This window comes from Chiloscyllium punctatum, chromosome 36 (genome assembly GCF_047496795.1).
Source record: "Chiloscyllium punctatum isolate Juve2018m chromosome 36, sChiPun1.3, whole genome shotgun sequence".
Classification (NCBI taxonomy): domain Eukaryota; kingdom Metazoa; phylum Chordata; class Chondrichthyes; order Orectolobiformes; family Hemiscylliidae; genus Chiloscyllium; species Chiloscyllium punctatum.
In genome coordinates, this window is record NC_092774.1 from 2,439,063 (window position 1) to 2,464,230 (window position 25,168).

The window sequence follows — 25,168 nt, forward strand, 5'->3', positions numbered from 1 at the left end:
ATACAGGCTACTAGACTTGATGGGATTGAGGTTCACAAGGAGGAGGTGTTAGCAATTCTGGAAAGTGTAAAAATAGATAAGTCCCCTGTGCTGAGAGGGATTTATCCTCGGATTCTCTAGAAAGCCCGGGAGGAGATTGCCCAGCCTTTGGCTTTGATCTTTATGTCATCATTGTCGACAGGAATAGTGCCAGAAGACTGGAGGATAGCAAATGTTGTCCCCTTGTTCAAGAAGGGGAGTAGAGACAACCCTGGGTAATTATAGACCAGTGAGCCTTACTTCGGTTATGGGTAAAGTGTTGGTAAGGGTTATAAGACACAGAGTTTGTAATCATCTGGAGAGGAATAAGTTGATTAGGGACAGTCAACACAGTTTTGTGAAGGTTAGGCTGTGCCTCACAAACCTTATTGAGTTCTTTGAGAAGGTGACCAAACAGGTAGATAAGGTTAAAGCGGTCGATGTGGTGTATATGGATTTCAGTAAAGCGTTTGATAAGGTTCCCCACAGTAGACTATTGCACAAAATACAGAGGCATGGAATTGAAGGTGATTAAGCGGTTTAGATCAGAAATTGGTGAGCTGAAAGAAGGCAGAAGGTGGTGGTTGATGGGAAATATTCATCCTGGAGTTCAGTTACTAATGGTCTACCACAAGGATCTGTTTTGGGTCCACTGCTGTTTGTCATTTTTATAAATGACCTGGATGAGGCACAGAAGGTTGGGTTAGTAAATTTGTGGGTGACACTAAGGTCAGTAGAGTCGTGGATAGTGATGAAGGATGTTGTAGGTTACAGAGAGACATTGATAAGCTGGAGAGCTGGGCGGAGAGGTCGTAAATGGAGTTTATTGCGGAAAAGTGTAAGGTGATTCGCTATGGAAGGAGGAACAGGAATGCAGAGTACTGGGCTCATGATAAGATTCGTGGAAGTGCAGATGAGCAGAGGGATCTCGGTGTCCATGTACATAAATCCTTGAAACTTGCCACCCATGTTGATAGGGTTGTGAAGGAGGCATATGGTGTGTTAGCTTTCATTCGTAGAGGTATTGAGTTTTGGAACAATGAGATCATGCTGCAGCTGGACAAAACTCAGGTGCAGCCGCACTTGGAGTATTGTGCACAGTTGTGGTCATCGCATTATAGGAAGGATGTGGAAGGTTTGGAAAGGGTTCAGAGGAGATTTACTAGAATGTTGCCTGGTATGGAGGGAAGGTCTGATGAGGAAAGGCTGAGGGACTTGAGGCTGTTTTCATCGGAGAGAAGAAGGTTGGGAGGTAACTTAATTGAGACGTATAAGATAATCAGAGGATTAGGTAGGGCGGACGGCGATGGCTCGCACAAGGGGTAAATAGATATAGGACAGATATCAGAGATAGTTTCTTTATTCAGAGAGTGATAGGGGCATGGAACACACTGCCTGCAATCGGAGTAGACTCGCCAACTTTAAGGGCATTTAAATGGTCATTGGATATAGATGAGAATGGAATAGTGTAGGTTAAATGGGCTTCAGTTTGGTTTCACATTTTGTTGCAACATCGAATGTCTGCGATGTACTGCACTGTAATGTTCTCTGTTCGAACCCCATTTTCCATCACTTGGCCCATAGCCTATATATTTTGGCATCACAAGTGTATGAAGGTTTTTGCCTTGTGACTCCAAACCCACAGCAATATAATTGACACACAAGTGCCCCCTGAACTGGTCCAGCAAGCCCTCACTTTCGAGGAATTAGGGATGGGCAATAAATGCTGCCCTTGCCTATGACACTCACATCCTTTGAAAAAATATTAAAAATCCCTGGCTATGACTGGACAGATAAGTGTGGAACCAGTGAGGACAGTCCCACTCTGCTGGACACTGGAGAAGGACACTGGACACTGGGTGATCAAGTGTGTGAAAGGCTGCAGGATGGGGATGAGAAGGGAGAGTGCACCATGATCATTGAGACACAGAGTTCATCATTTACATCAATCATACAGATCATTGAAATAAATATCCCACAAGTGGAATGACCAATCCTGCAGGATATGAATGTAAAGGCAGAAGGTTTCCTTCATGTGTGACAGACAACTGCTACGTTTGAGATTGAATTAATCTGTCAAACACATTTTTATAGAATCTCTCAATGTTCAGCAGTTGATGATAAATATTGGAATACAAAGACGGGGAATTGATGCTGGAATTGAATAGAGTTCTGGTTCCATCATTCGAGGAGAATGTCACTTGATATCAGGAATGAAGCTCAGGAAGGATGGATTGACATTGGAGAGGGAGCTGTGGAGATTTACCAGAATGATACCAGCTAACAGGGTTACAACAAGGTGGCATTTACATTGATTTGACTTATATTCCCTCAAATGTGGAATTTAGGAGATTAAAGAGTGATTGAATTGAGAGGTTCAAGCTGATTAAAGATTCAATAGGATAAATATAGAGAAATGATTTCTCCAGTGGTGGTGGGGGTGCAGATCTTTAAATTCAAACCAGGTCATTCAGGGATGCTATTAAATATTTCTCCACACAAAGGGTGAGGGAAATCTCAAACTCTCTCCCCTGAGAAGCTGATGAAGCCGGAGAATCCAGTGAAAAATTCAACATTGAGACTGACAGCAATTTTCTGAAAGAAGCATTGAAGGATCTAGAACTGAGACAGGTCAGTACACCTCAGCTATGATCTACCTGTGAATAATGGAACAGCATCAAGGGGCTGAACGTCTCCTCCAGTTCTGATTTTCCTCTGTATTTGAACAGAATCTCACAGTGTGCAGCTGTCGTGTTATGAGAAACAGGTTTGATATTTTAATTCAGAGCTGTCAGATGTGTGAAACTTGGCAACAACCTCAGGGCTATTTCCTTCTCTTAACGTTTCCTGTAGGAGTAGGCAGCACCACTGAAACTGAACAGGGGGCCTCCCAGAGGGAATAAAGTTACTAAAAAGAATAAGCACCGTGTTTTACATATGGAAATAAGGTTCTGATTTAGTGACTGACACCAATTCTTCATTCTTATATTTACTGAAAAGAGGTCTGAGAATGTGAAGGGTAAAGAGGGTCAAAAATGAATCTCCCTGTATGAGTGAAGAACAATCAATCCCTTGGACAGAAACAGCACAAAGAACAAAGATAATTTACAGCCCAGGAACAGGCCCTTCAGCCCTCCAAGCCTGAGCCGATCCAAATCCATTGTCTAATCCTATCGCCCAATTCCTAAGCAGCTGTATCCCTCTGTTCCCCACATACTCATGCGTCTGTTCAGTTGCATCTTAAATGAATCTACCATGTCTGCCTCTACTAGCTCTGCTGGCAACGCGTTCCAGGCTCCTACCACCCTCTGTGGAAAGTACTTTCTGCGTGTATCCCCCTTAAACTTTTCACCTCTCACCTTGAACGCATGACCTCTCGTTATTGAATACCTCACCCTGGGAAAAAGCTTATCTCTATCTACCCTGTCGATACCCTTCATGATTTTGTCGACCTCAATCAAGTCCCCCCCAATCTCCGCTTTGCTAATGAAAATAATCTTAACCTACTCGACCTCTCTTCATAGCTAGCACCTTCCATATCAGACAAAATTGTCTCTAAAGTAGATAATCTTCACCCTAAACTTGAAGACCTTGATCAAGATTTTAAACAAAGACACCAAATGAGATTCTTTACTCAGAGAGTGGGAAGGGCATGGAATGCCCTGCCTGCCAATGTAGTGAACTCAGCCACATTAGGGAGATTTAACAATCCTTGGATAAGCACATGGATGATGATGGGATAGTGGAGGGGGATGGACTGAGATTAGTACACAGGTCAGCGCAACGTCAAGGGCTGAAGGGCCTGTTCTGCGCTGTATTGTTCTATATTCTATGTTCCAATAAAACAGAGTTTGTCTCAGATTGGGGATGGTGATTAACTGGTGAACAACAAAGTGAATTAACCTTGTGATGGAGAATAATTGAATCATCAGACAACCAATAACTCTGGGTCATTCACAGCCCATTTACAACCCACACTGTCCTGGGATTACCACCCATTTAATCTCCTTCCACATTTTATGGACACACTCCCTTATCCAAAAAGTTTATCAACTCCATTTAATCTCCTGTGGAAAATCTATTGGGGAATACTCTCTGGATATGAAAGACAAGTGAAGAAATCTCCTGAATTTTCATCAATGCTCACATCTCCATCAACAAGACTATGCCTGGATCCCCCACCCTACCATTCTATTCCCTGTAGTATTGATTCTCTCGATCAGAACCTGCTCTGAACCAATGTGCAAACCAGGAAAGGACAACTGGATTCCTTCCTAACTCGATTGCTTACTTTTGAATGCTGACGTTGTGAAATGGATTTCAAGTTCTCAAACTGGTGGGATTTGTGAATCCAGGATTCTGGATTATGAGTGCAGTAACAGAACCCCTCCATCACTGTGTCTCACTGTCAGGGAGATTGTCAAGCAGGATGTAATCTTGGGAAACATACTTGGGAAAGAGTGGTCACTGAACCACTCCACCACACTCCTTCAATCCCATCAGTCACTGAACAACTCCACCACACTCCTTCAATCCCATCAGTAACTGAACAACTCCCTCACACTCCTTCAATCCCATCAGTGACTGAACAACTCCCCCACACTCCTTCAATCCCATCAGTGACTGAACAACTCCCTCACACTCCTTCAATCCCATCAGTGACTGAACAACTCCCTCACACTCCTTCAATCCCATCAGTGACTGAATCAGTCAAGGTCAGTGTGGCCTTGGTGAGCCCTGGGTGAGGTTTCACAACAGGGTCTTACTGAGTGAAGTCTGAGGGGTAAACAGTGAAGGAGAAAACAGGAGGGAAAACACAGGAGGGGGACATTCAAGGGTGGACAACGTTCTCAGCTCAGAAACAATTTGCTGCATGTGGATCTGACACAGTCAATGAAACATTTCGAGTATGGTTTCCATCAATCATTGCTGATAGGGTGAGGTTATGTTTGGGTGTGTGTAACACTGCTTCTTGTTGATAAGGGCTCCATCCAAAAAGCCATTTCCGTTGTTTAACCCGAGTGTAGCAGTGGGCCAGTTCTGTGAGCAACCCACTGACCTGTGCTGGATAGGTGTTGGGGTTGGGGATGGGGTTGTGGGGTACGGGGGAGGGAGTGGTCAGTAAAAAGTAGATGATCGCTCTGGCCTCATCCACTGCTCAGCTCTGCAAATCATAAACAAGGATTGGCCAAAGTGGGGTGATCTGTCTTTTTGAACTGCTGCAGTCGAAACTATAAGGGAGAGACTTGCAGCATTTAAACTCAGTGATGATGCAGGAACAGTGATGTCATTCCAACTCAGGATGGTGTGTGAGTTACCGGGGGAACTTGCAGGTGATGGTGATCCCATACAGAAGCTGCCCCTGTCCATCCATGTGGTCGGGGTCATGGGTTTAGAAGGGGCTGTCGAATGAGCCGTGGTGAATTGATACAGTTGATCTTGTGGATGGTACACATTGCTGCCATTGTGGATGTGTTGAATATTAATGGTGGTGGATAGGTGTCGAACAACCCAGCTGCTTTGTCCTGGATGGTGCCAAGCTTCATAAAGGAGTTATCTGTACACGAACTGGCATCTCTCAGTCCTCTCTCTCTCAGGAAGATACCAGGACACTGACTTGTGTCTCTCAGTCCCTTCTCTTTCACGGAGATATCTGTGTACTAACTGGTGCCTCTCAGTCCCCTCTCTCTCTCAGGGAGATACCTGTACACTGACTGGTGTCTCTTAGTCACCCCACCCCCTCCTCTCTCTCAGGGAAATATCTGCAGCTGACTATTGTCCCTCAGTTCCCCCTCCCTCTCTCTCAGGGAGATATCTGTACACTGACTGGTGTCTCTCAGTCCCCTCTCTCTCTCAGGGAGATATCTGTACACTGACTGGTGTCTCTCAGTCCCCCCTCTCTCTCTCAAGTTAAAAATCACACAACACCAGGTTATAGTCCAACAGGTTTAATTGGAAGCACACTAGCTTTCTGAGCGGCGCTCCTTCATCAGGTGATAGTGGAGGGCTCGATCGTAACACCGAATTTATAGCAAAAATTTACAGTGTGATGTAACTGAAATTATACATTGAAAAAATTGATTGTTTGTTAAGTCTTTCATCTGTTAGAATACAGTGATAGTTTCACTTCTTTCATGTGTAAATCACAAAACCTTTTTTTAAAAGTTGCATTCTCAGGTTAGCTGTTAACAATGGTGGTAGCTAGACAACATGTTGAAAGTGTTGGCCCCTGTGTCCTCTGTCTATGCCATGATGTTTAAATCGATTCTAATCTAACAAGTGAGATAACGGAGTTTCACATAAATTCAAGCAGTTTTTGAGCTCAGAGTTCTACATGAATGTATGCAGTTTTTGAGCAAAGTACAATGTAACTCTGCAAGTACAAATTCACCCCACAAAAAATATGTGTGCATGTGGGTCTTTGTCTGTGTGTGTGTCTGTCTGGGGTGGGGGTTGTGAGTGTGAGAAAGTGTGTGAGTGTGAGAATGTGTGTGTGAGTGTGTAGTGAGTGCAGAGTGTCTTAAGTCTGTGAGGGGGTGAATGTGTGAGTGTGTGTGTGGGTCTGTATGCGCGTCTGTGTGTACCTGTCTCCGTGTGTATGTGAGAGTGTGTGTGTGTAGGAATATCTGTGTGTGTGTGTGTGTGTGTGTGTGTGTGTGTGTGTGTGTGTGTGTAGTGTAATGGTGATCACCTGTAATGTGACATGAACCCAAGGTCCCGATTGAGGCCCTCCCTTACGGGTACCGAACTTAGTTATCAGCCTCTGCTCGGCCACTTTTCTTTGCTGCCCCTCTCTCTCTCAGGGAGATATGTGTACACTGACTGGTGTCTCTCAGTCCCCCCTCTCTCTCTCAGAGGGATATCTGTACATTGACTGGTGTCCCTCAGTCCCCCCCACCCCCTCTCTCTCTGAGGGATATCTGTGCACTGACTGGTGTCTCTCAGTTTGTTTGTTCTTCACAAGCTCTTTAATTTTGAAATAATGAACCAGGACAATGTGTGACAGGATCTTTAACCTGATTATTGCTGTGGATCTGTTGCCTGTTGGAGAGAAGTGAAATCTCTGCTGGAGGCGTGGACAGGAAGCTCTGTTTCTGGTTTCAGTGGGTGGAGCTGCTGGTGAAGTTGGTGAACCCTCACTCACTTCACTCCCCTATTTAAACAGCACTGATTCCAGCTCCAGACAAAGGTGCCCTGAAGCAGCCGGATCTCTGGAGTGTCTGACTCTGTCTCTGCTTCCACACGGCGATGGGGATTACTCCTTATCTCTGTGTCCTCCTGCTCTGTCTGACAGGTGAGAGTTCCCGGGGCTTTCTCCCCACACAGTGAGACTGCTTCTTCCCAGATTCTGGGACTCTCTGTTTATCTGACAAGTTTATTAAAGTGAGCTCTCTTCTGTTTCTCTGTTATTCACAGGTGTCCGCTCTCAGATCGTGCTGACACAGCCTGAGTCAATAGTGAAAAAGCCAGGGGAGTCTGTCAGACTGACCTGTACAGTGAGTGGGTTCAGCCTCAGCAGCTACGATGTGTTCTGGTTAAGACAGGTCGCTGGGAAAGGGCTGGAATGGTTAGCATGGATAGCTCCTTCGGGTAACAAAGGTTACGCATCAGGAGTTCAAGGCCATTTCGAAATATCGAAGGACAGCAGCACAGTCTATCTACAGGTGACGGATCTGAGAGTGGATGACACCGCCATGTATTACTGTGCGAGATGCTGGAGTGACACAGTGAGAGAGATCGGGGGTCTCCCCATTCAAAAACCAGCCACTGGAAATCTATTTAAACTACTCTCTCCGGGTGCTATCACTGGCTTTACTTCCTGAGCTGTGGAAATAAATCAGATCCAATTCAATAATCTGGGTGTGGGAACAACTTTCTGTGAAGATATCGTTTGAAAGATGGACAGAACAGTGAGGAACAGAGAGAGGATGATGGAGAGTGAAAACTCCTTGTGGATTCCCCCAGCTTCCCATACAATCCTGAAAACCCTGGCATTGACTCCTGGAGTGTGGGAGACACTCGGACACAGACTGTGGAGTTGTTTGGGACATTTGATTTCGGGCTGGATCCTGTAGCTGTGGTTTCTGAGCCCGGCTGAAACACTGTGATGGATATACTACCACAGCAGCACAAAACCTGACACAAACTGCCCCGCTCCTAATGACAGTGTATATCCATGGATTTCACATTTCTGTTTCCCAGAGTGAAATATCTAAACACTGACTGGGATTGTCAGGGAAAATGTCGATTCCTGGTAGAAAACAAGAAAAAGAGGAGGCGATTCTTTTTATGGATAACTTGCAGGAGCTGGTGTACCACAGACAGGAAAACGGTAAAAACACCTCATTTATAGATACATTTGGGACAGGATCAGGATGGAATTTCAGATGAAAATACAGGAAATGGCTGCTCCGGGTTAAAACACAGTTTATATTTAATTCCCTGGGGATTATTATATATTGAGCTCAGGGCCAGTTATTGTATTGGGTGAATGAAGAGACAGAGCACAGTGGTATTATCTTGACTACTGGGGGAGTGGGACCTTCCTGGAAGTGACTTCAGGTAAGACAAACTTCTCAATTCTACTATTTTCGACTATTTATTGTATTTAATGTGTGTTTAGTGAATTTGATAATTCAGTAAAATCAGTGAGATATTTTGGACAATTACATGATTCCATCCCAGAGAGGTGAATTTCTGCAGAGTCAAGAATATACCCAGTAACTGGAGCTGAAACCTGAGACTAGATTTATTCTCAATCGTTAATATTAAACCTCAGAAAACCTAATGAAGGTTCTGGGATCTGTTTAACATGCTCAGCTTGATCCAGATTACATTATTTAGGATACTTGCTGTATTGGGGTAGGTTTAATGATTTTCGACTGTTGGATATTTGGAGGCAGGTTGGGATTTTGTTATAATCTCAGTTAAAAGACAGGATCCAATTGGGTTGTGATTTAATAGTTGGTGTTACAGTGGTTTCCATTTTTGTTTTTTTTATAGTTCATACCTTGTTGAACAGCTTTAAAAGTGTTAAGTTCCTGATTTCACTTGATAATTTTGCGAACTGAGAGAAATTATTTGGACAGAGTGAGATACAGGGATGAGTGTTTATTAAAAATCCCTCATCCCAACAAATTTGTAGCATATTCCACTGAGCTGTCCAGACAGACAGCAAACAGGCTGTGGGTGTGGAATGAAGTTGTGTCTGATTGAGACAGGATTTAGGGTGTGCTTTGACATGAATGGTTTCATTAGCTGTGAGATTTTAAACCCTCTCTCACTCTGAAATCTCTAACTAGACCCACGCTGAAAGGTTGAGAACAGAAGAGTTTCTGCTTGGTTGAAATCGTTCTTGGGCAATAATTGCATGGAATTGATTATTTTTAAATTCATGGATATCATATTTTTCCTCTTCGCTGTTTCAACGTTTACAATCATTGGATTAAAACATTTGACAAGGAAACTTCACCCTAATATATGAGCTGGACAGTGATTAAATCTCACCGTGAGTCTAAGTCCAAAGGGTTTAGTGTCAGTGGAACAAGGTTATTAATATTCAGCCAGTTCTGACCACTGCTCCTTTTAATGGAGATGGTCCCTCAAATGGAAGTAAGGCTTGTGGGAAAGGAAGGGGATGATCCTTTTTCAGGGACAGGTTTATATCCACTCGAGATCAAGGAGCTTGAATTGATATTTCACAACTTTCCTGTGGAACAAGAGTTTTGTGAAGGAAACTGATTCTATCATTATTCCTGAGCACGATGATATTCTCCTGTGTGCTTTTTACAATGAGTTTTCTTCATTCTTTTAAAATGAATTTATTTTAATAACATCGTTAACTAAATTAACAGGAAGGACAATGATGATTTCAACATGTCCCCCTGAGGACATTTACCTAAAAAGATGAATTTTACAAAAAGCACACAGTAAAGTTTCCTCGATCTCCCTGGATTCACTGGGAGAGAAATTCCTCCCGGGGAGTGAGACAGATCAGGCAGTTTCCGACTTGCCACTCCTCCTGCCCAGAGCCTGATCCTGAATTTCAGGGACTGACCTGGAATTGAATACCGGGCACTGTGTGGAACAGGCAAGTGATCCGATTCCCTCAGTTCTCCCTGAACCCACCCCACCCCCACCCCCACCCCCTGGAGGAATTTCTACGTTGTAGTGTCTGATTGTAACAAGGTGTATGCAGTGGGAACATCTCTGACCACAAACACTGAGTGAGGGTTCAGTGTCACTGGAGTGAAACACCTCAGTCTGTTTGATTGCAATTCCTATTCTTCCTCACCGGGAAAATATAAAACACTGAACAAATATTTCTTGTACTTGGGTAATTTTAGGTGTGTTTCTGCAGTTGTCGTTGTTCAAGCTCTTGTCTGAATTTACTCACGGAGTGCGCTCTACCTCCTTTCTCATCTTTCTTTTTGTATTCCACTACCTTTTCTTCCTTTGTTGTCAGTTCCTTCCCTTTTCTTTGGTCTCTGTTTCTCTTCTTTCCCTGTTTTCATTCCTTAGCCTTTACCTTTCTCCTCTCTCTCTCTCTCTCTCTCTCTGTGACCTACAATGCCAATAGAACAGTGCCCCCCCCCACCTCCCCCCATCACTGGGGTTAAAGCTGGAACATTCTGGAAAGATGCTGAAAGGATCAGTTCAGTGTGAGGGGGTGAGGTCTGCAGTAGGATGTTGATACTGGACTGTAATATACTGGTGTGAGATCCTGTCAGCATTGAACAGACATTTCAAGTCTCTCAGCATTTATTATTGAGGATCTCGGAGCTTTTAATCTGATTGGCTCAGTGGTGGGAAAGGTGGTTAAAATTCTCAATGACACTGAGAAAGTGGATGCAGGATATAAGGGTAAAAGGGAATAAATTAAAAGCAAACCTATCACTGACACAGTCCAGTCAGTCTGATGGTGGAGTTGAGGATATTTTTACAGTTAGTAATTCAGGATAAAATTTAAGGCAACCTCATTTACTCAGGGAGTTCCAGTGATCTGTTATATTCTGGTTAAAAGGACAGAAGAATCAGATTCTATTGTAAAGATCAACATCAGATTAATATTGAAAGGAAAACATTTTACAGCCCTCTGGGACAGTAACAGGGGGGTGGATTGAGTGGTTTGTTCCACCAAAGAGCCACCATACACTGATACACGCAGCATAGACAGAGGGGTGACAGTGGATGTGGCATCTGGATTTTCAGAAAACTTTTCAGAGCATTTTGGAAAGGCCAATCAGGGCAGGACTTATCCACTTAATGGTAAGGGCCTGGGGAGAGTTGCTGAACAAAGAAACTTGTGGAGTTGAAAGAGGGTAAGATAGTGAAGAAGGCAATTGGTGAAAGCATCCAGTTTCGGAGTTGAGAGGTCATGCTGCGGCTGTACAGGACATTGGTTCGGCCAGTTGTGGAATACTTTGTGCAATTCTGGTCTCCCTCCTATCAGAAGAATGTTGTGAAATTTGATAAAGTTCAGAAAAAAATTACAAGGATATTGCCAAGGTTGAAGGATTTGATCTACAGGGAGAGGTTGAAGAGACTGGGGCTGTTTTCCCCGGAATGTCAGAGATGAGATTAGTTTAGGATATCTGGTTGGCATGAACGAGTTGGACCAAAAGGTCTGTTTCTGTGCGGTACATCTCTGTGACTCTCTGCCTTTAAATTCCCATACTGGGGATAATAAGTTAGACTTGGGGGAATGTATAAGTCTGGATGGAGACAGAAGCAGAGAGTTGGAATAAATGGATCATTCTCAGGACAGCAGGCTGTTACTGGTGAGATACTCCAAGGGTCAATGCTAGTTCCACAAATGCTCACAATCCGTATAAATGACAAGGATGTGGGGACCAATGGGGATGTTTATAAATTTGCTGATAACATCAAACTGGCTGGGAACATTATTTGTGAGGAGGGTGCAAACAGGCTTCAGGAAGATTTGGACTGGCTTTGTGAATGGGCTAGAATTGGGCTTTTAAAATATATGATACAGAAGTCTGAAGTTATTCACTTTGACAGGAAAAAACAGAAAGTCTGATTTGGAAGTGCGAGTGTCCAAAGGGATCTGGGTGTCCTTGTTCATGAGTCACTCAAACCTAGCAGGTGGGTGCCACAATTACCAAAGAAAGCAAACAGGATGTTGGGATTAATTACAGGGGGATATGAGTCCACAAGGAAAGGTGCCTTACTACAGTTGTATAGGGCCTTGGTGAGACCACACCCAGAACATTGTGTACAGCTTTGGTCTCCTTATCCAAGAACAGATAATACTTGCTGTGCAGGCAGTGCAATGGTTGTTTACCAGACTAATCCCTGGCAGGGTTGTTTAATGAAGAGGGATTGAGGAAACTGTGGAAACTGTGTCTGTATTTTTTTGGAGTTTGAAGAATGAGAGGTGATCTGACTGAATAAACAAAATTCTTACAGGGGCTGATGTGAACAGGATGTTTCCCTTGGCTGGCGATTAGAGCCGGGGGAACCAAAACTCTTAGGATGAGAGGCAGGCCATTTCCAATTGAGATGAGGAGGAACTACCTCTTTCAGAGGATGGTGAATCTTTTGGAACTCTCTACCCAGAGGGCTGTGGAAGTACGATCATTGATCAGGTTCAAGACAGAAATCAGTGTGGATCTGGAGACTGATGACATTATGGGAAATGGAGATAAAGCTGGAGAATGGAATTGAGGGGATGGTCAGCCATGATCTAGAATGGCAGGTCAGGCTTGAGAGGCTCAGTGACCCACTCCTGTTCCTAAGTTCCTGTGTGTGACTGACACACAATGAAAGGATTGACAGGCCACCGGGTGTCTTCTCTCTTGGATAGAGAAGGCTGAGGGGTGACTACATCAAGATTGTTAATGTTCTGAAAGGTTTTGATCAAATGGAGTAGAAGGAGAATGTTTCACCTTGTGGGGAAGATCTAAGACAGAGTAGACCATTCAGCCCATTGATTCTGTTCCACCATTCAATGAGATCATGACTGATCTGATCATCCTCCACTCCATTTTCCTACCTTTTTTTCCATAATCCTTGATTCCCTTTGTGATTAAAAATCTGTCTATGCCAATATTGAATATACGTAATGACAGACCCTCGACAGTCCTTTGCAGGAAAACATTTCACAGATTCACTACCTTCTTGGCGGCATTGTGGCTCAATGGTTAACACTGCAGCCTCACAGCACCAGGGACCCGGGTTCGATTTCATTCTTGGGCAACTGTCTGTGTGGAGTTTGCACACTCTCCCCATGTCTGCTTGGGTTTCCTCCGGGTGCTCCGGTTTCCTCCCACAATCCATAGATTTGCAGGTCAGGTGGATTGGCAAATTGCCCATAGTCTTAGGTGCATAGTCAGAGGGAAATGAGTCTGGGTGGGTTCCTCTTCGGACGGGCGGTGTGCACTTGATGGGTCAAATGGCCTGTTTCTACACTGTAGGGAATCTAATCTATGAGACAAAATTTCTCCTCATCTTTATCTTAAACGGCATATCTTGAGGCCATCAGTATAAGACTGTTCCCAAGGAATCCAATTGGAACCTCTTCAGCCGAAGAGTGGTGAGAATGTGAAATTGTTAAAGGATGGAGTCATTGAAGTGAAGAGTGGAGATGGATTTAAAGGGAAGCTAGACAAGGCTGTGAGGAGAAAGGGAATGGATGGTTATGATGGTTCAGATGAGGAAATATGACAGAACTGATTAGCATCCCATCGAAACCCCTCAACATCTGCTCCCTCCACCATCAATACTTAGTGACAGCAGTGTGTACTATCTACTGCAACAACTCACTAAGGTTCCTTCAACAGCACCTTCCAAACCCACAACCACCACCATCTAGAAGGACAACGGCAGCAAATACTTTGGAACATCTCCACCTACATGTTCCCTTCCAATCCACACAGCATCTTGACCTGGAGCTATATTATTGGATCTTTACTGTCACTGGCCTCAAATGCTGCAACACCTTTTCGAACATGCATGGGTGTCCATATACTAAATGGTCAGCAGGGGTTCAAGAAACATCTCACCATCATGTTCTCTGGGGCAATTAGGGAGAGGTAATTAATGCTGCCTCAGACAGTGACCCCCTCACTCTAGGAATGAAAATAATAAAAGGAGGCTTGAGTGGACCAGAAATACCAGCATAGACTGGTTGGGCTGAATGGACACATCCTGTGCTGCATATTCTGTCTAGCTATCAAAGCTCCTTTATTATATTAGCCAATACTCATTGTCATGTGCTCAAAGTAGTTGCGAAGGAAATAACTTGTATTTTTATTGCACCTTCCATGAGTTCAGGACATACCTGACCAGTTTATAGCTTTTGAATAGATTTGAAGTGCTGTCAGTTTTTTGGAAGCAGTGAATACGTCATTAAACCAGGACCCCAAGACCAATAAGATACTGACCAGTTTATAATGATGATGGAGGGGGGGGATAAATACTGGACGACACTTTGAGAAGTCAGTTTAATGTCTGATCTAAAAGACCAGCCCCTCCAACAGTGTAGCACTCCCTCAGTAATATCAACCTAGATGTTGTGCTCCAAGAATCAGCTTAAACCCTCAACCTTCAGGTTTAAAGTGAGACTGTGACCACTGAGCCACTGCTCAGTGAACAGCTATTGTCTGCATTATACCAGGGCCATAAGGGAACATTACCGTAATCAACTCTTCCAAAGAAAATAACCCCAGGCTGCTTAATCTCCCCCCCACCTCACCCCCCCACTTCATTTCCTAAAACTCTGAACCATCCTGGATCTGTTGCACCTTGAGCTCTCATGGACCAGAGAGTCCTTTGCCTCTGGCTGAGTCAGAATTACCCACAGACCTGACATGAGGTATCACCGAGGGTACACTGAGGGTGAATTTGGTCTTGGCTGTAGAACACATCAGGTTACAGTGAATCATCTGTGTGTTTTCCAGCTGCTCAGATTTTCAATCCCATTGAGTACAGTCAGAAAGAGACCAGGGCAGATTGTAACCTGGGCTGAGATTCACTCTCACCAGAATCACTCAAGGCCAGGTTCACCCTGAATTTTATCAATTCCAGCTCTCTGCAGCCGATACAGTTATGCTCATCATTCTCCTCATTACTGCTGTCCTTCAGCACAATGCTGACAGTCTCAGGAATTTATCAAAGTTATCCCCAGATCCATCTCCTGACCCCCACTTCCCAACACTGTTTGATCCACTGATCCATCATGAACTAGACTTACTGCCCACTGGTTGCAGGATGTGAAAGACTGTCACCTGGAAACGATGTTGACTGATATGATCCTGTCACCCACACTGGAAAAGTTCAGCAGCTCCATCAGCATCTGTGGAGACAGAAATAGAATTAATACTCAGATTTCTGAAGCCCACAGTGGATTAATTTAATTTCTCTATTTTCTCAAAATGCTTGAATTTACATTGTGTCTTTGGTAAAACTTTTCACAGCCAAAGAACTACATTTGAAGTTTCATGATCAGTGGAATGTCGGGAACACAGCAGCCAATATTTTAAAAAACAGCAATAAGATCACAAGATAATTAACCATTTTCAAACTGAGTGAATCAGACACGACATTGACTTCACACCCAAACAATATTCCAGCCTATTCAAGCCTGTGGGGTTGATGTCAATCTGCTGTTCCCCTGAATAATGCAAGATTCCTGCTTGATAATGTAGACCGTCTCTGCTTTGTCCTCCAATTCCCAGCTGTCCAGTGTTTTCCCAAGGTAACTTCAATAATAATTTCATTATGTAATCCCTTACCCAGCATGAGCTCTCCCTTTCCTCTGACAATCACCAACTATCCATTGGCTTTTACTGGTTGTTTCCCTGATTTCACACACATTCCCAAAATCTTGCAGCATGGAAGCTCAATCTTTAACTCAAGACAGAGATTGGGAGACAATGAGTTACTCTTGACATCAAGAGATATGGAGATAATATCAATATGTCATTGAAGGAGGTGAAAATCTAAAAGACTGAATCATAAGATTGACAGTCTGTGGTTGTACATATTTCTCTGTACAATTGAAATATTACCCTTCCTATCCTTGGCCTGTCCCTAGTGTGACAGATTCAATTCCATGAAAAACCTGAAGGGTTTGCATCCACCGCCGCTCCCACACCACCTGACGCCTGGAGGAGGAACGCCTCATCTTCCACTTCGGAACATGTCAACCCCAGGGCATCAATGTGGACTTCACCAGTTTCCTCATTTCCCTTCCTCCCACCTTACCCCAGTTCCAACATTCCAGCTCAGCACTGTCCTCATGACCATTCCGACCTGCCAATCTCCCTTCCCACTTATCCACTCCACCCTCCCCGCTGACCTATCACCTCCATCCCCACCCCCATTCACCTATTGTACTCTTTGTGACCTTCCCCCACCCTCCTCTCTGACCTATCACCTCCATCCCCATCCCCATTCACCTATTGTACTCTCTGTGACCTTCCCCCATCCTCCTCTCTGACCTATCACCTCCATCCCCACCTCCAATCACCTATTGTACTCTTTGTGACCTTCCTCCACCCTCCCCGCTGACCTATCACCTCCATCCCCACCTCCATTCACCTATTGTAATCTTTGTGACCTTCACCCATCCTCCTCTCTGACCTATCACCTCCATCCCCACCCCCATTCACCTATTGTACTCTTTGTGACGTTCCCCCACCCTCCTCTCTGACCTATCACATCCATCCCCACCCCCATTCACCTATTGTACTCTGTGACCTTCCCCCACCCTCCTCTCTGACCTATCACATCCATCCCCACCTCCATTCACCTATTGTACTCTTTGTGACCTTCCCCCACCCTCCTCTCTGACCTATCACATCCATCCCCACCTCCATTCACCTATTGTACTCTCTGTGACCTTCCCCCACCCTCCTCTCTGACCTATCACATCCATCCCCACCTCCATTCACCTATTGTACTCTTTGTGACCTTCCCCCATCCTCCTCTCTGACCTATCACCTCCATCCCCACCTCCATTCACCTATTGTACTCTCTGTGACCTTCCCCCACCCTCCTCTCTGACCTATCACATCCATCCCCACCTCCATTCACCTATTGTACTCTTTGTGACCTTCCCCCATCCTCCTCTCTGACCTATCACCTCCATCCCCACCCCCATTCACCTATTGTACTCTTTGTGACCTTCCCACACCCTCCTCTCTGACCTATCACCTCCATCCCCACCCCCATTCACCTATTGTAATCTTTGTGACCTTCCCCCATCCTCCTCTCTGACCTATCACCTCCATCCCCACCCCCATTCACCTATTGTACTCTTTGTGACCTTCCCCCACCCTCCTCTCTGACCTATCACCTCCATCCCCACCTCCATTCACCTATTGTACTCTTTGTGACCTTCCCCCACCCTCCTCTCTGACCTATCACATCCATCCCCACCCCCATTCACCTATTGTACTCTCTGTGACCTTCCCCCACCCTCCTCTCTGACCTATCACCTCCATCCCCACCCCCATTCACCTATTGTACTCTCTGTGACCTTCCCCCACCCTCCTCTCTGACCTATCACATCCATCCCCACCTCCATTCACCTATTGTACTCTTTGTGACCTTCCCCCACCCTCCTCTCTGACCTATCACCTCCATTCACCTATTGTACTCTCTGTGACCTTCCCCCACCCTCCTCTCTGACCTATCACCTCCATCCCCACCTCCATTCACCTATTGTACTCTCTGTGACCTTCCCCCACCCTCCACTCTGACCTATCACCTCCATCCCCACCTCCATTCACCTGTTGTACTCTCTGTGACCTTCCCCCACCCTCCTCTCTGACCTATCACATCCATCCCCACCCCCATTCACCCATTATACTCTTTGCTACCGTCTCCCCAGCAACCACCGTCCCCTCCCCCCCCCCCACCCCGCCCCACCCCCAACCCCATTTATCTCTCCATCCTGGAGGCTTCCTTCCCTCTATTCCTGATAAAGGGCTTTTGCCCAAAAGGTCGATATTCCTGCTCCTCGGATGCTGCCTGACCTGCTGTGCTTTTCCAGCACCACTCTGATCTAAACTCTGGTTTCCAGCATCTGCAGTTCTCACATTTGCCTCTTGTATCACAATCTGTCAGCTTCTCCAGATTCTGTGATCTGGTGCCAGTCCATGCAAGTCAACAGCTTTAACCATCTCAATCAGGGCAGGTTTTGAACTCACGGCCTGTTAGACAATATATTTCCATGAGTCCTGAATCCTTTCTTGCCCATATTGCTATTGCCTCCAGGTTAGAAATGTCACTTGTTTTGAATCTATGGTATTTTAATCTCTCAATCAATGTCACCTCAAAACAATTATTACTATCACCATAATTTTGGAGCTAGATTCTTCCATTTATGTGAAGTACCATCTGGTGCTGTCAGTTCTATATTAAATTAATCGATTAATTAATTAGTTTGTGTTTCTGATTCAATTTCTCATCTGGAGGATGGTGGTTCAAACAGTGGAACACTCCAACAGTATCAGCTCAACTCTGAAATGAGCTTGAACACATGACCTTTTGATTTTGATGTGACCGTGAGACCAACTGAGCCACAGCTGATCTATAAATGTGTAAACTCTCTGTGTAACAGTGTAATTGTTTTCAGAAGTAGCTGGTTGTAGCTTTAACACAATCTCTCCAGTTTCATCTAATTGCCATGAATTTATTTACTGGGTCTATCTATTTCTGTTTCAGATGTCCAGATCAAACCTTCAGTTTATGCTTCCAGTACTTACTGTGAGACAAGCTCCAACCAAGATGAGATCAGCCTCCTCTGTCTAGTCAAGGATTTTCAGCCCAAGAGCATCAATCAGAATTGGTCCAGTGACAATAGAGTGATCACAACTGGAGTAAATAACTATCCAGCAGTCTTGGGGCAAAATATGAAGTACACAATGAGCAGTGTGCTCAAAGTCTCTGCATCGGATTGGAATGCCAACAAGGTCTACCATTGCAAAGCGGGTTACAAGTCAGATGAAATGGTGGCAGCTGTAATCAAAAAGCTTGAGCCTACACGTTAGTACAAGAGCTTACATACCATTCTAAACTGTACTAGGATCAGGGGATGAAGTTGGAAAGGAACCTTCAGCAACCAGTGAAGGAGGTTTCTGCCAAATAGACCACAAATGAATTCTTGTAGCCACAGAGTCTATCCTGACTTAACAGCAGTGCTGCTGGGAGCTAAGTAAAGAGCCATGAGAAATCACCCCAAACGACCCAAGGCAGGGCAACAATGTCATCGCCTGTGATGTCCCAATCCCAGCATTTAGTTCTGCTCAAGTCAGTGAAACTGAATATCGGGACTGGGGCAAAGGGGGGAGGGCTGGGGTGGTGGGGTTGTGACACACAGGAAACAAATCCCATAACTTTGTCCACTTTCTGATTCAGCTCCAATATTAGAGCCCTGCACCCACCCTTTAACATATCACCAACAAGATCCTGATTTAGAAAATCATACAGGAAAGGAGGTCATTTAGCCCAATAAATCTGTGCCTGCATTATCAAAGATGCAAAATTGTTTCACTGCTCTGCTCTTTATCCACGATCCTCCCAATGTCTTGTGTTCTCAATAATAATTTGTTTCTCTTTCGGAAAATACAGTTGAATCTGCTTCACCGGCCCCTTTCAGGAAAATTCAAACAAATTATTATATTTCCAAAGGAAAACGTCCTCATGCCAACCTGGGTTTATTGTATCACTTATTACGAGTGATCTCCCTGGAAATGGAAACAATTCCTCTCCATCCTTTACTGGTTGTTTACCTGATTTCACACACACTCCCAAAATCTTGCAGTGTGGAAGCTCAGTCGTTCAGATCAAAACAGAGATTCATAGATTTCAACATGCTCTTGACATCAAGAGATATCTCGATAATATGAGTATGGCAGTGAAGGAGCTGCCGAGCCATGACACATGAACAGGGGGAGTCCAGTCAGCTCCTTAAGACTGCTCCACCATTTCATTAGATCATGGGTGACCTCCACCTCAACTTCCAGTTACCTGCCTTTGTTCCAGGTCCCAGTAAAATGTGATACTTCACTTGGGAGACCGTAGATATGCTGCTAGCACTCTCTAACCCAGCTCACTTCACATTCATGGTCATTCTCATCAGGCTGTTTATTCCCAAGTGAATCAAAATCAATATTGAAGGCACTGGTATTGTAATGGTTTCTTTCGATGTTGGGGGAGGTCTGTTTCCAAAACAATCACATCATCTGAAATATTGTATCTTTCCACAGCTCAGGCTCCCCATGTCTTCTCTGTTGTTCCATCCCCGGAGGTTGTCTACAATCAAACTACTGCTGCCCTGGGGTGCATGCTATCTGGATTCTATCCTGACAGTGTCCAGGTTTCCTGGTTTAAAGCTGGAGTGCACCAATCGGGTACCAAACTCCCTTCCAAAAAGGGAAATGGCAATATGTTTGAAACAATCTCTTACCTGACTGTACAGGTGGCAGATTGGAAGAAAGGGGATGAATTCACTTGTGAAGTGATCCATGAGGCTACAAGCTTCAATACCAGGATCAACATGAAGTACCAAGAGGGTAAGTAGAGTCTGACGGGGAGAAAGAATACCCTGTTAGAAACCTAATCTCCTCTTGACTGAATGCCTGAACACTTGAATTACTGTCCTTCATTGCAGGGAGAGGTGAGATGTTCAGTATTTTCTGTTTTGATATTAAAGTCACATCTGAGTGGAGTATTGTAATGTAATGTATGAAACAGGAAGACCACCGGGGTGGGGTTGCCTGCCTATTAAATCCCTCATTCCATGTTACTCGACGTAACTGCAGTAGAAAGAAAATCAGACGAGATATCAAATGGTCTTCTGAAACCATCCACAGTCCAAATCACCTTCTGTTTCCTCCCAGTGTTACCCAAGTGCTGTTTCATCACAGAAATCTTTCCAATGCTGAATTTGAATGAATTACCATGATCTGTTTCGAAGATCTCCTGAGGGAGCTTGTCCATAACATAGGGGAGGAGAGGTCAACATGTATAACATTTAAATTTGTATTTCTTCCAATTCCAGGTGAAAAACCGACATGCCACAGTTGTCCTCCTTGCTCTTGTTCTGACTTTGTGCCAGTACTGCTCTACCACACTAACCTTAATGTGACCCTCAAAAACGGTGAAAAGCACCAATATAACTGTGCCCAACAAAGGTGTCAAATAAAGTTGTGAGCTCATTGTGAATGGAATTGACTGTTGAAGTTTATTACAAGTCATCTGGCAGGTTCAAATCCCCAGCCCATGGAGTCTGTCAGAATGATAGTGTAAAGACTGTGAGAAGTGACAGCCCTGGTTAATGTTTCCCACTCCTTATTGAAATGGTCACTGTTTGGTGACCTGGACTGGTTTAGGTTGAAATGTCCTGATCTCACAGTTTGACCCTCACCACCAAGTTGATAAGAATTTGACGATTATTTGTCACCCATGGGGGCCACCACCTTGATCTAATAAAGTAGGATTTGGTCTCTTTCTTCAATGATGTTGGTCCTGAGGCAAGTTGGTAATTCAGGCCACAAGGACTTATCTGGTGCCCTGTACAATCCGATAGGTTTTGGGTGGAAACACAGGACAGTAAAATTGGAGAAGTTCCCTTCGATCCTGGAGACTGACAATGGTCAATGAAAGGTTCTCAATGTTCACAAGGAATTCAAATTGACAAAGTTCCTTTTAATGTCTCCATGAGGGTATGTGGAGTGAACTGCCCCTTACCCTGTGATTTCACCATTTTACAATGGTATGGGGAGTGCTTCTGACCCTGTGAGGATTGATTGTGGGAAAGCAAACATTAAGACTTGGTTACTAATAGAATGATCAATGATAACCTGGAAGGAAATTGCTCAACATCTTGTCTGAAAGGTGGGTGAGGGAAGCAGAACATCTGAAGCTAATAACAGGCGTGACCCTGTCAGACACTGTCCTGAACATCAGCTCAAACTGCAGCCAGAGGAGTCGGTACACAGTGTTCATGAATGGTTTTGACCAGGACACAGACAGAGTCATCATTCTCTCTGCAAGTATTAACTCAATATGATATAGACAGAGAACAATCAGTGTGGATCAAAGCAGATACCCTAGTTGTGGGGGTTTGCACAGTGAATGTGTTTGTACACTGATTCTGCAGGATATCTGAAGTGATGGTGATCCTATGACAGGCAACTAAGAAGAAGGACAGATGACAAATTCAATGAATCATTATCCTCCCAGTCTAATAGCTCTTGAACGAAATTAGAGAGGATGGGGAACATATTATATATACATGATCACCAACCTCCAACAAGAGAGGACTTTTATTACTTCCTATGATACACCAGGTTTACTGTCCCAATGCAAAAATGAACCAACCTCCTTCACAGGCATGATCATCAGTTTGGACAAAGGGAACAGAGGATTCACACCCCGAGTTGTACAGAGTTTCCAGATTATTGTCGAGCTGAAGAAGATTACAGATAGAGGAAAGGCCAAGGCAATGGAACATTACGATGAGAATCATAAAACAGAAACTTCCAGTGCTGACCTGAATGAGAGGAAAAGTAAAGAACGATTTGCATTAATATATCGTTTTCACAACCACATGACATCATTAAGTGCTTCACAGCCAGTTAAGTATTTTAATGTGAAGTCACTCTTATAATGTAGGAAACACAGCAGCCAACCTGTACAGAATGACCCAGTGAGTGAGTGATAAAATTGACCAGAACATCAGCAGTAACCTTCCTGCTTTTCTGCAGAATAGTGCTCTGCCATATGTACCTTCCACTTGACACAGCAGTCAGGACCTCATTTTCATTTCTCATCCAAAGACAACACCTCTGACAGGCCAGCACTCCCTCTGGTCTGCCCTGAATTGCCAGCTTTGAGATTTGTACCCAAGTGGGATATGAGCCAACAATGCCAACACAGAGGTGCCAGCAACAGTGTTTGGTTGAAAGAAATGAGCTTCTTTTTGATTTGGTGTACTCGACATCAGGAATCAATCCACTGTCACACCCAGTGAAAACAAATTTGTTCAGTTGTTCATTTTGCTGAGCAGTTTGTATCTCTGTCTCACTCCATTTCACAAATCAGAGATTACATTTATTAATAGTGTTGTCTCTGAAAACTGCTCAGCCCACAACTCAATTACAGTCCTCGCAGTGGATTCTTGATCACTTGGTAAACACATTCAAAATGGATCTGGCTCTTTCTTAATGCACTGATTGTACATTCTTGGTCCAAACTTACAAACTGAGAACCACAAAACATGTTTGAAATAACCCTTGGATTTTCTAATGATTTTCTAATGATCAGGTATCTGTTCCAGATGTCCTGGATTAAAAACAATTCCAGTTCCAGGCCACTTCTGTCCCTATATTTCTTGTTTCTCATGACAGCTAAGCCTTCCTTAAACATCTGACACCTGCTGATACCGGAAAATGCCAATTCTTCTGAAATTTTTCCTTTCCCTTTCCCAGAAGTGTCTCTATTTCTCCAAAATCCTTCCATGCAAGAGGTTTGGATCAACAAGACTGCCACCCTGGTGTGTACAGCAGTCTGTTCTGATCCCAGCCAGGTCCGGATCACCTGGAATGTGAATGGGAAGCAGAGAAGTGAAGGGGTTATAGCTCAAGCACAGAGAGAGGAAGGTGCCCAATACATGGTCATCAGCCATCTCCGAACCACAGCAGAGGAGTGGGAGAACGGGATGGAGGCTGCGTGCTCTGCTCAAAGTGGTTCCTCCTCTTCTCCCGTGTCAAAACGAACAAGGAGCATAAAAGGTAGGCAAGTGAATGAAAAGTTATATCACTGACATTGCCAACCACAAAGGAAAATATTTAACACCATCTTTGTTTTGTTCATTGGTTCCAGTTCAGCCAAAAAGTCCCAAAGTCAGACTCCTGTCTCCTTCAGCCCAAGAGATCAAGAATCACAGCAGAGTTACACTCGAGTGTGTGATCACTGGATTTTACCCAGACAGCATACAGGTCTCCTGGGAGAAGGATGGCAGCCTGATCTCCTCCAACACCCGTGCTGGCCCCACTGCTCTGGAGCAGACAGAGACATTCAGTGTCAGGCACTACCTGAGTGTGAGCACAGAGGAGTGGTGGAAAGGCTCAGTCTTCACCTGTGCAGTGAGTCATCCACCCTCCAACTTTAACAGCAGGAAGGAGGTGAAGAATGTTCAAGGTAAGACCTCAGCCTGATGCCAAGATTGACATAATTCATCCTCATACAAACTCTCCTTCTGCCAGTTCAAAAAGACAAAATTCTGTCCCTGGGTGTAGTTCCATATTTCCCATCGCAGGGCAATGACGGTGAAAATGTATGCCACCTAAATCATTAAGTCTTCCAGTTTGATTTAGGAACAGAACCCTTCCTGCATTTGTTCTCACGACATGGCGAGGTTCCTGTGTGAAGCTAACTTTGACATCATTCTCTCTGAAGACAATATAAATGTGACCAACAAATGTCTGGAATCCATTGATGGGTTGGTTGTGAATGAATCACATTGATCTGGTAAAAGACGGTTGTTCTATTGTAAAGATGTTGGTTGTCAGTGGAATTGCTGAGAGAGAACACGAGAAATCTACTGGGCCCAATACGGTCAAGTAAACTTTGAGAACAGTTTGACTGTTGAAATGTGAAGTATTCTATTCAAATTGGAATTAGAATTCGAGTTGGTTTTATTGACACGTGCACTCGAATGAGTACAGTGAAAAATTTGCAATGGAGCTGCTTCTGCCGCCATCTTATATACAGGAGACCTAGGTACAGATACTTAAGTCTTTGTTATAGAATTGAAAGATGAATAAATAAAGTCTACCAGAGGAAGGGAAAGGTTTTGAGAATGGAATAGTGTAGGTTAGACGGGCTTCAGATGGGTCTCACAGACCAGCGCAACATTGAGGGCCAAAAGGCCTGTTCTGTCCTGTAATATTCTGTTCTATGTTCTGACAAATACTCGAATTACTCAATGTCCAGCATAAGAATAAAAAGTTTTTTAAAAGTACCCAAGCTACTTTTCTCCAAGTGAGCCTCCAGACCACACTGGGCTTCCAGTCTGCAAGGGCCTCCCCCTCCCCCCCCACCCCTGGTGGTGACCTGCAGTCCAGGACTTGCTCGTGGGACTTGCCTTCTCCCTCTGGTCTACAGTCTTGGGCTT

At 44.3% G+C, this 25,168-nt stretch overlaps 1 long non-coding RNA gene and 1 gene segment (V, D, J or C); one reads left to right on the top strand and one right to left on the bottom strand.

Moving 5' to 3' along the window:
* LOC140460170 (uncharacterized) overlaps window positions 1-15,331 on the bottom strand; it is a 29,023-nt gene extending 13,692 nt beyond the window's left edge. The window contains exon 1 of the long non-coding RNA XR_011953894.1: window positions 15,267-15,331. This is a non-coding gene — a long non-coding RNA (uncharacterized lncRNA). The remainder of the gene's footprint in view (window positions 1-15,266) is intronic.
* The window catches only part of LOC140460167 (Ig heavy chain C region, secreted form-like), a 38,056-nt gene continuing 20,729 nt past the window's right edge, over window positions 7,842-25,168 (top strand). The window contains 5 exon segments of the C gene segment in view: window positions 7,842-8,350; window positions 18,712-19,032; window positions 20,256-20,561; window positions 23,481-23,783; window positions 23,875-24,192. Of these exon segments, the coding sequence occupies window positions 8,260-8,350; window positions 18,712-19,032; window positions 20,256-20,561; window positions 23,481-23,783; window positions 23,875-24,192 (1,339 nt within the window).